Source organism: Chaetura pelagica, unplaced genomic scaffold, assembly GCF_000747805.2.
Source record: "Chaetura pelagica isolate M959 unplaced genomic scaffold, ChaPel_1.0 scaffold205, whole genome shotgun sequence".
Classification (NCBI taxonomy): Eukaryota; Metazoa; Chordata; class Aves; order Apodiformes; family Apodidae; genus Chaetura; species Chaetura pelagica.
In genome coordinates this window covers 614,883-626,630 of record NW_009953318.1, presented here as the reverse complement: position 1 = coordinate 626,630, position 11,748 = coordinate 614,883, and the positions used below count along the sequence as shown (strand labels likewise).

At 37.3% G+C, this 11,748-nt stretch overlaps 1 protein-coding gene across 1 annotated transcript in view; it reads left to right on the top strand.

Moving 5' to 3' along the window:
- SH2D4B (SH2 domain containing 4B) overlaps positions 1-11,748 on the top strand; it is a 73,021-nt gene that overhangs the window by 13,487 nt on the left and 47,786 nt on the right. The window contains exons 2-3 of the mRNA XM_009998111.1: positions 10,240-10,399; positions 11,496-11,643. Of these exons, the coding sequence (XP_009996413.1) occupies positions 10,240-10,399; positions 11,496-11,643 (308 nt within the window). The remainder of the gene's footprint in view (positions 1-10,239; positions 10,400-11,495; positions 11,644-11,748) is intronic.

Here is an 11,748-nt window from a genome sequence, read left to right as displayed (position 1 = left end):
CCTCCCTGGCCCTGCTGGCCACACTTCTTTTGATGCATCCCAGGATACAGTTGCTCTCTTAGCTCCAGCACACACTGACAGCTCATGCTGAGCTTCTCATCAACTACCATCCCCAAGTCCTTCTCCTCAGCACTGCTCTCCAGCCATTCTCCCCCCAGCCTGTATTTGTGCCTGGGGTTGTGCCGACCCACGTGCAGGACCTCACACTTGGCCTTGTTGAACTTCATGAGGTTGGCACTGGCCCACCTCTCCAGGCTGTTAGGGTCCCTCTGGATGTCTTTACAAAAAACAATTGGGATCAGGAATCAGAAATTATAGTGTTATGTTCTTGACTTTTTTTTTTTTAATGAAGAAGGAAAACATGAAGTATATCTTTTCCAACCTGATCCATCTGATGTGTTTCTGCATTGTTACACTGTTTACAGTGAAAGAATCATTAAAACAGACGAGACTACCCCTAGATTGTATATAGTGTGAGAATTGTATCTTTAAGAGTGAGTTCTGAATGTTACCTTTCAATTGAAAATGGCCAAAATACAAAATTGTTGTGTGCATCAGTTCACCTTGGCTAAGGAGCCAAAAAAATACCTGGGACATACTAGATAGAGACTGTGTAATTTCTACTTTACTTTTATGCTACTTTTCTTTTGTATTTTTTAGTTCACTAAAATCAAAGTTACGTTCAGGCTTTATGGGGCTCTGAGCAATCTCTTCTAGTTGGAGATATCCCTGCTTATTGTAGGGGGGTTGGACTAGTTGGACTACATGACCCTTAGAGGTCCCTTCCAACCCAAGACATTGTATGATTCTATTTATTTCTATTACATTGATGCATACCATGTGATAATGCAGCTCATTTACCTTTGAGTGTTATGTACAGTTATCTTTGCTACAATAGTTAATTATCATAGTCTTAATTGAGTAACTGCTTTCTGCCTTCATGTTTGGTCTTCTGCAATGACTCTTCCTGTATTTGATCCTGCAGGGGCATTTTTTCAGCATAATTATTTCCATGGCAACAGGCTGTACTTCCATAAACGGAAGACTGAGTTTGTTACATGATCAGGAAGCAGCTGGAGAGCCATGAAGGCTGGTTTTTCAGCAATACTGTGGTTTTGCACCTTTATTGATATAATAGTGTGTATTAGCTGAATTTCTTCCTGTGCAAATCCTCTTTAAAAAGAAGGGCATGCAACACAGGTGAAATTGGGTGGTGCATAAACTGAGATGTTGGGGGGATGCTAAAGAAGTTAAGAGTTTTCCCCCATTATCTTGTTTTAAGAATTGAAATTACTGGGTTTTTTTGTATAGTCATGGAGGAGAATGGTTCATGGTCCTCTGACTAGGATCAGGGCAGCCCACAGAATTAGTTACAGCAGATCTTCAGTTTGTTGTAAGATTGTAGTATGTTTGTTAGTTTCATCATGACCACCTAATTATTCTTTATGTATTTTAATAATTTTACAGCAGTTAATGTTTGGAAAAGTGCTTTCTGTTCTTTGAACAGTCTCTCAGAAACATTCACAGTAATTTCCTAGGTTTTCTCCATAGAAAGAAGTGAATTATGTGTGTGTGCTTTCATAAAAAAAAGAAATATAATTAAATAAAATACTTGTAGTGGGTAAACTCAAGGAACCGAGAACAGCCTGAAGCTCACATTTTCATTTTCGTCCTAATCAATGTGCTTCTAATGCATTTACAGCAGCTAATGAAACTCTGAATGGAACTTCATCTATCCTGCAGACTATCAAAATTCAAGCTTCTACTTAAAAGAAGCCATAGAAATTGTGTGCTTGGAAAGCCAAGGGTAAAATCTCATGTAAAACACATTGTGGTTAGATCACAATATGCCATATATCTAAACTCCAAAGTAATTAAAAAAACTCAACCCTACAAACACATCAAACTCCACAGGCTACTGCGATCAGGAATAATTATTGTTATATTTTCTTGACTTTTTTTTTTTTTTGTAATGAAGAAGGAAAACATGAATTATATCTTTTCCAACCTGATCCATCTGATGTGTTTCTGCATTGTTACACTGTTTACAGTGAAAGAATCATTAAAACAGATGAGACTACCCCTAGATTGTATATAGTGTGAGAATTGTATCTTTAAGAGTGAGTTCTGAATGTTACCTTTCAATTGAAAATGGCCAACATACAAAATTGTTGTGTGCATCAGTTCACCTTGGCTAAGGAGCCAAAAAAATACCTGGGACATACTAGATAGAGACTGTGTAATTTCTACTTTACTTTTATGCTACTTTTCTTTTGTCTTTTTTAGTTCACTAAAATCAAAGTTACGTTCAGGCTTTATGGGGCTCTGAGCAATCTCTTCTAGTTGGAGATATCCCTGCTTATTGTAGGGGGGTTGGACTAGTTGGACTACATGACCCTTAGAGGTCCCTTCCAACCCAAGACATTGTATGATTCTATTTATTTCTATTACATTGATGCATACCATGTGATAATGCAGCTCATTTACCTTTGAGTGTTATGTACAGTTATCTTTGCTACAATAGTTAATTATCATAGTCTTAGTTGAGTAACTGCTTTCTGCCTTCATGTTTGGTCTTCTGCAATGACTCTTCCTGTATTTGATCCTGCAGGGGCATTTTTTCAGCATAATTATTTCCATGGCAACAGGCTGTACTTCCATAAACGGAAGACTGAGTTTGTTACATGATCAGGAAGCAGCTGGAGAGCCATGAAGGCTGGTTTTTCAGCAATACTGTGGTTTTGCACCTTTATTGATATAATAGTGTGTATTAGCTGAATTTCTTCCTGTGCAAATCCTCTTTAAAAAGAAGGGCACGCAACACAGGTGAAATTGGGTGGTGCATAAACTGAGATGTTGGGGGGATGCTAAAGAAGTTAAGAGTTTTCCCCCATTATCTTGTTTTAAGAATTGAAATTACTGGGTTTTTTTGTATAGTCATGGAGGAGAATGGTTCATGGTCCTCTGACTAGGATCAGGGCAGCCCACAGAATTAGTTACAGCAGATCTTCAGTTTGTTGTAAGATTGTAGTATGTTTGTTAGTTTCATCATGACCACCTAATTATTCTTTATGTATTTTAATAATTTTACAGCAGTTAATGTTTGGAAAAGTGCTTTCTGTTCTTTGAACAGTCTCTCAGAAACATTCACAGTAATTTCCTAGGTTTTCTCCATAGAAAGAAGTGAATTATGTGTGTGTGCTTTCATAAAAAAAAGAAATATAATTAAATAAAATACTTGTAGTGGGTAAACTCAAGGAACCGAGAACAGCCTGAAGCTCACATTTTCATTTTCGTCCTAATCAATGTGCTTCTAATGCATTTACAGCAGCTAATGAAACTCTGAATGGAACTTCATCTATCCTGCAGACTATCAAAATTCAAGCTTCTACTTAAAAGAAGCCATAGAAATTGTGTGCTTGGAAAGCCAAGGGTAAAATCTCATGTAAAACACATTGTGGTTAGATCACAATATGCCATATATCTAAACTCCAAAGTAATTAAAAAAACTCAACCCTACAAACACATCAAACTCCACAGGCTACTGTTTATGTCTGAATGTCAAAAGTAGATCAGATTGGTCAGCCTGATGACAGCAGTGAATGCTCATGCAGCCTATTTCAAATGCAGACTAAATTTCAGGAGCCTTTTTCTAGCACAGAGAGAGAAAAGGAGTATTTTCTAGACACACAAAGGGTATTTGTATGACTACAAAGCTTTCCAGTGAGGAAGGAGAGTTAATTGTTCTTGCTGAGATTCTAAGCAGGAGAACTATGGTGGGAAGCCCAAGCTCAGTGAAACAAGACTGTTCATGGAAATAGCAGACTCCTTTGAGAAAGTTTCTGCAGACTTTGATGAACAAGCGTGGAGGGAGGAAGCTGACTCCAGCAGTATTCCACTTGGTCTGTTTACTATTATTTTTGAAGCACTTTTAATTATACATGTGTGAAAATGAAGCCAGATATAACCTGAAACCAGTAAAAACAACCCAAAAAACCAAACCCCATAAATCTCCCAATCCCACTCTGTGGTTCTGCTGCCATGTCCTTGTTAGCAGAGGCAGTGCAAGGCCCAGTTCTCCTTTGTGTAACTCGATTTGTTTAAAGCCTTACTCACAACGTGGAAGTCTGAGATGGTTGGAATTGAAGACTGATTTAACCTGAGCATTGCATGTGGTCAGGATTTCCCCCTCCCATGCACCTTCAGGTGCTGTTTCTCTCTCTCTCTGAAGGTGGCTGGAAGAGCTCTTGTTTCCTGGCAGGATTGAGCTGTGGCAGTAATGATGCCTCTGCTTGTACCAGGGACGTCCTAAGGGTAGCACAAAAGCCAAGAGCAGCCTGTGATGCCATGTACCACAACTCATGGTTCCATTCCATTTTTGATTGTGTGCTGCAAATTTGAGGTGCCTGGTTTGGCAGTTGTCTGGAATACGGAGCAATGTCCAGAAGCTAATTTAATAGTCTCAAAGCAGTATAGATCTACGTTTAGGTGAACTCTATGGGAGATAGTAATTCATGGAGGAGCTATAGGTTAGAAGAACTGCAAGGATTAATGTTCTTATGGTGCTACAGGGTGGTTTTAGACCAAAAAAAAATAATCTTGTAGAATACTGCAGCTGATAATTTGTTGGGCTGAAGAGTAGAGATGGAAAAGACTTGGTAAATCATTCAATAAATTTTACTGACAAAGCAGTGTTTGTTTCTAAAACATGTTAATTTTTATTCTCCAATCCAGATTAATTTTGATGTCCAGTACTTCATAATGGTAATTACTTGCAGCCTGTCACTGTCACTCCAGGAAAAGGAAAGTACTTTTGTGGTCAGCGCACAAAACTGGGAGTCAAGAGATTTAAGTTTTATTTCCTGACTCTGCATTAGACTTTGTCGCTGGGCTCAGAAGCCTTCTTATGAACAGAAAATATGAGGTTCCCTTGCCTCTTTCTCACCTAGATTTCAAATTTGTTTAGTTAGGACCTGTCTCTTCCTTTTAGAGTTGTTTTTTTTCTATTTCTGTTTCATTTGGAAATAATGTGTTAACAAAAGGTCTTATTTTTCAGAAATAATAATTGAGAGGTACCTTAAAGCAGAAATTATTTAAATATAATAAACGCTCGATGGTGGTAATTCTCTGCTTGCAAAGCAGACAGCACTAGTTTCCTAAATATATTACGGAAAAAAAATTTTTGTGGTTTCAGCTCAGATCTTGCTGTTGGTTCTACAGTTTAATATTGCAAACCCAATATTGTTAATCCAGAAAAGCTGATACCACTGTGAACTTGATTATGCAGGCTGCAAAGACTTTTTGTATGGCAGGAAGTCCCTTTTCACAGTGCCAGATTTTCTCCCTGAACTGCTTCTTCCTTTCCTTGCATGCTCATTTTTAAATGTTATTCTGTGCTAGGAAACTACTAAGTTTTATAATAAAATTGTACTTTAAAGCCCATCTCACAAGTTTATGGGAGCTTAGGTTTAAGGGAAGATTTGCATGCGAGTAATATCTTGAAGTAAAATAGAAAGAGTGGTTGGATGTGGAGAAGGTTTTGTTCTAAAGCAAGACCCGAGTGAAGGCCTGCATGCTCAAGCTGATTTGTTTTAAAACTGTACATGTGGAGAACTGTTTAATGCTGAAGTTTAAAATTGCTGGGTTGTTTGATATGGCTGTTATCTTTCAACTTAAGCTATGGGAGTATATGGTGGTATACTGTAGTCTACAATAGTTAGTGCTGAACCAGCAATATTTTATACTGACGTTTTGAAAAGAGTTTATACATCTACTGCCTGTAGCTTTAGAAGAGAGATCCTTTCTTTTAAAAGGAAGACAGAGAACCATTTCTCAATACATGTCTACACATCAACTGTTTGTTTTTTGAGGTTTGATAGTAATGGGTGAATGAAAACCTGGACAAAAGCAAAGATAGAATTTGTCTGCTTACCTGAAAAGGTATTTTTTATTCTCTTTGCATCTGGTAGCCTCATAAATGATCAGAAGTAGTGCAACAGTCTCAGAACAATAGAAGGATTTTGTATCTACCAGTTACGATACAAATAAATTAACAGGAGGCATGTTGTTTGCAACATTTTCTTTAAAGTACTAAATAAAAGGGAACGACAGGGATATCCAGATTCCTCCCAGAACAGAGGACACGGGCCAGTTTTAAAACAGAAAATGCCATTGCTTATGTGGGTTCAGTACTCCTGGGAAATTATTCCATACTTCTCAAGATACTTTACCATCTGATGCAGTAGGTGAAAACCTTGCAGGCAAATACTGACAAGGCCAGTCAGTACTCAGCAAACAGTGTTCAAATGCTGTATCAAAAAAATAACATAAATGTTATGCTGACAGTAACACAGAAATGTACAGAATAGGAATCGCAATAAAGTGCATTCATATTTGTAACTGGAGATGTAATCTGATAGACTGTGAAAGAACAAATACTTTAGAGACTTATTGAAGGAAAACATGATTAGCTTAAACTTCCACCCCCCTTGAAGTCAGTACAGTTAGGCCAACACTGGGAATTCATATATATCACATTTTCAAATTTGATATAGAATATTAGCTTTCATTGAGGAATCTGATCTGTTTGTTGCCTTCGGTTCCTACAGTCAGCACTTGGGAGCAGGGGTTGGCACTGGCAGTGCCTGCTGTCAACATCCCCGCTTCGTTCCCTCCTGCAGTTTTCTCTCTCCCGTCTGAGATGTCAAAAACCCTTTATTGATTGTGCATCCTGAAACTTAATCTGTTTAAATGGATGCTCTTCTCTCAGAACAACAGGTAGTTGAAGGTGAGATAATAATATATGCATAAAAATCTGTGAGTTACACACAAAAAGCAGAAGGACAAGAAAAAAAACACACTGAAGTCAGTGGTATATGACTATGGAAATGTATTCAGAGAGAATCTAATCTGGTGCCATTTGTAGTCAGCAGGAGTCCTATAGCTTCTTCGTGGACATGAAGGACATTTGCCAAATGTCTTTTTTGCAAAGAGTACTCTGGCTTTTTTGGTGTTTTTAAAAACACTCTCAATACAGTAACCGTAGATTTTTTGTATGTGTCTTTCATGAAAACTGAACCAGAAACTTCATCCCTTTCAATTGCCTACCTGAACACAAAAGCCTCTACAGTGCTGAGTGGTGTGATCTGAGTGAAAAAAAAATAATCTTGTAGAATACTGCAGCTGATAATTTGTTGGGCTGAAGAGTAGAGATGGAAAAGACTTGGTAAATCATTCAATAAATTTTACTGACAAAGCAGTGTTTGTTTCTAAAACATGTTAATTTTTATTCTCCAATCCAGATTAATTTTGATGTCCAGTACTTCATAATGGTAATTACTTGCAGCCTGTCACTGTCACTCCAGGAAAAGGAAAGTACTTTTGTGGTCAGCGCACAAAACTGGGAGTCAAGAGATTTAAGTTTTATTTCCTGACTCTGCATTAGACTTTGTCGCTGGGCTCAGAAGCCTTCTTATGAACAGAAAATATGAGGTTCCCTTGCCTCTTTCTCACCTAGATTTCAAATTTGTTTAGTTAGGACCTGTCTCTTCCTTTTAGAGTTGTTTTTTTTCTATTTCTGTTTCATTTGGAAATAATGTGTTAACAAAAGGTCTTATTTTTCAGAAATAATAATTGAGAGGTACCTTAAAGCAGAAATTATTTAAATATAATAAACGCTCGATGGTGGTAATTCTCTGCTTGCAAAGCAGACAGCACTAGTTTCCTAAATATATTACGGAAAAAAAATTTTTGTGGTTTCAGCTCAGATCTTGCTGTTGGTTCTACAGTTTAATATTGCAAACCCAATATTGTTAATCCAGAAAAGCTGATACCACTGTGAACTTGATTATGCAGGCTGCAAAGACTTTTTGTATGGCAGGAAGTCCCTTTTCACAGTGCCAGATTTTCTCCCTGAACTGCTTCTTCCTTTCCTTGCATGCTCATTTTTAAATGTTATTCTGTGCTAGGAAACAACTAAGTTTTATAATAAAATTGTACTTTAAAGCCCATCTCACAAGTTTATGGGAGCTTAGGTTTAAGGGAAGATTTGCATGCGAGTAATATCTTGAAGTAAAATAGAAAGAGTGGTTGGATGTGGAGAAGGTTTTGTTCTAAAGCAAGACCCGAGTGAAGGCCTGCATGCTCAAGCTGATTTGTTTTAAAACTGTACATGTGGAGAACTGTTTAATGCTGAAGTTTAAAATTGCTGGGTTGTTTGATATGGCTGTTATCTTTCAACTTAAGCTATGGGAGTATATGGTGGTATACTGTAGTCTACAATAGTTAGTGCTGAACCAGCAATATTTTATACTGACGTTTTGAAAAGAGTTTATACATCTACTGCCTGTAGCTTTAGAAGAGAGATCCTTTCTTTTAAAAGGAAGACAGAGAACCATTTCTCAATACATGTCTACACATCAACTGTTTGTTTTTTGAGGTTTGATAGTAATGGGTGAATTGTGCTTCTGGCACAGAAAACCTGGAAAAAAGCAAAGATAGAATTTGTCTGCTTACCTGAAAAGGTATTTTTTATTCTCTTTGCATCTGGTAGCCTCATAAATGATCAGAAGTAGTGCAACTGTCTCAGAACAATAGAAGGATTTTGTATCTACCAGTTACGATACAAATAAATTAACAGGAGGCATGTTGTTTGCAACATTTTCTTTAAAGTACTAAATAAAAGGGAACGACAGGGATATCCAGATTCCTCCCAGAACAGAGGACACGGGCCAGTTTTAAAACAGAAAATGCCATTGCTTATGTGGGTTCAGTACTCCTGGGAAATTATTCCATACTTCTCAAGATACTTTACCATCTGATGCAGTAGGTGAAAACCTTGCAGGCAAATACTGACAAGGCCAGTCAGTACTCAGCAAACAGTGTTCAAATGCTGTATCAAAAAAATAACATAAATGTTATGCTGACAGTAACACAGAAATGTACAGAATAGGAATCGCAATAAAGTGCATTCATATTTGTAACTGGAGATGTAATCTGATAGACTGTGAAAGAACAAATACTTTAGAGACTTATTGAAGGAAAACATGATTAGCTTAAACTTCCACCCCCCTTGAAGTCAGTACAGTTAGGCCAACACTGGGAATTCATATATATCACATTTTCAAATTTGATATAGAATATTAGCTTTCATTGAGGAATCTGATCTGTTTGTTGCCTTCGGTTCCTACAGTCAGCACTTGGGAGCAGGGGTTGGCACTGGCAGTGCCTGCTGTCAACATCCCCGCTTCGTTCCCTCCTGCAGTTTTCTCTCTCCCGTCTGAGATGTCAAAAACCCTTTATTGATTGTGCATCCTGAAACTTAATCTGTTTAAATGGATGCTCTTCTCTCAGAACAACAGGTAGTTGAAGGTGAGATAATAATATATGCATAAAAATCTGTGAGTTACACACAAAAAGCAGAAGGACAAGAAAAAAAACACACTGAAGTCAGTGGTATATGACTATGGAAATGTATTCAGAGAGAATCTAATCTGGTGCCATTTGTAGTCAGCAGGAGTCCTATAGCTTCTTCGTGGACATGAAGGACATTTGCCAAATGTCTTTTTTGCAAAGAGTACTCTGGCTTTTTTGGTGTTTTTAAAAACACTCTCAATACAGTAACCGTAGATTTTTTGTATGTGTCTTTCATGAAAACTGAACCAGAAACTTCATCCCTTTCAATTGCCTACCTGAACACAAAAGCCTCTACAGTGCTGAGTGGTGTGATCTGAGTGTGCAGGCTTCCTGGAACTCACCCTTCACACTGTAGGAGCAGGAAATTCCTGGATTTTTTGCAGGGGTTCTGATAAAGTTTCTATATAACACTTGATATTGTATGTGTGTTGAAGCATTGCGAGTCACATAACGTTACTGGCAGTTGTCACTCCATCTCTTTTTCCATTTTCTTCATCCATTCCTTGCTGAGTGAAGCAAGAAAATATAACAATTAAAAAAAGATAATAATTCTGGGAAATGTGTATTGGAATGAATAGTTCATTGATTTTGTGGGACAGGGAGTCTTCAGAGGTGGTCTGGAGTGTGCAAACTTTTTTTTGCCAACATGGTAGGGGTTGGTCAAATCTGAAGATTTGATCTGACCTTTCAGTAATGTTTTATTGTGAATTGTAGATTCCAAGCTTAATGTTCTTAAATTTTAGATTCCCTGCCTTTACATCTGTGTTTACCTAAGAATTTGAGCCAGTATTTACGTGTTTGGTTTGTTCTTGGTGGCTGTTGCAGGTAGTGACAAACACGTGCAGTGGCTGCGTGGGAAGGATGGTGAGGTCTGGGTCTGGGTTATGGGAGAAGCCCCGGGTGACAAGCCGTATGAGCAGATATCAGAGGAGCTCATAGCAGAGCGAGCCAGGCAACAAGCACAGAAGGAAGCAGAAGAACTATGGTGAGGATTTAAGAATCTGAATTCAGGGTCCACTTGGCATAATGGGAGACATGGCCTTGTAGAGAGGTGGCAGGTAATGGTGGGTAAAACTGGTAAGTATGTTTGTGAACATTTGCATCCCCTTGTTTTGGCAAATTTTAGCATGTGAAAATGTATTTTGTGTTTTATGGGGTATTGAAAAACAAAAACACTTTCACAAAAAAAGTGAAGCAAGATTTTTTTCTTTTGGGGAATTTTGCTAAACCGTTGACCAGTTTGTAAATAAATAAAATTAAAAAATAAAAATAGAAATCTAGGTTTGAGATTATTAAATTAGAAATGTTTGTGGTATCACACATTTATGCCCACAATAGGGATTTGGTACCTAAAATCCTTTTGAACTTGGTTTTATTTGCATATTGTTTCTGTACTTATTTCAGCAGTTCAGAAACTGATCACACAAACTGCTGTTCTAGTGTTTCCAGCAGGGCCCCTTCCAGCTTTGGGAAAGATTCAAAAGTTTTTTTATGCTTTATGTTGTTATAAAGTAGGCCACCTGTCTCGTGCTTCCTTTTGTAGTGCAGCACTGAAAAATCAGAGTTTAAATATCAGATCAATCTATATTATTCATTTTTATAGGAAGTGGTTCTTGCTTATAGTGGTTGCATATTTAAGCAGAGATTAAAAGCTTCATCATGTTCTTTGGGTTCCTTTTACATTGTCACTACTAATAAACAATGTAGTGTAAGAATTTGGCAGACATTTGCGTTAATATTTGAGACAAAATAAATTCCCAGTCATGCTTTGCTGGACTGACAGAAAAATCAGTTTTTTCAGCCATGGAGGGAAAAATATAGGTTAGGATTCAAAGGCATCCAAGTACTTCTCTAATTTATAAGGTGCTATTTTAATTAGTCATTTGTCAAAAATTGAAAATGTCTGCTTTCTCAGTAGTTCCCTGAAATGTAATTTGTGGTAAGTCTCTTCTTAAATACATTTTAATTCTCTCCTTGTACATTTCCCTGAAGTCTTATGCTAATTATTTGTTGCAACCAGTGAGCAAATATTGATCCTCAATTAAGAAAAAATAAATTTATTTTCAAATTCTTTTCTGAAGGAGACAAAAGGAGGCTGAAATTACAAGGAAATTCCGAGATGCTATGGCTCAAGAAAAAGCCAGAATAGTGGCAGAGAAATGGAAAATAGAAATAGAAGATCGGAAAGCTGCCAAATTGGAGGAGGAAAAAATTCAGGAGGAACTGAAGGTTTGCATAGAATAATTTAGCTTTTTTTAATGGTGTTTTTATATAGATTCAAAGTTCTTTTCACTTTCAGTGCATGTTTATTAATAAGCTTTAAAACCCAGAGTT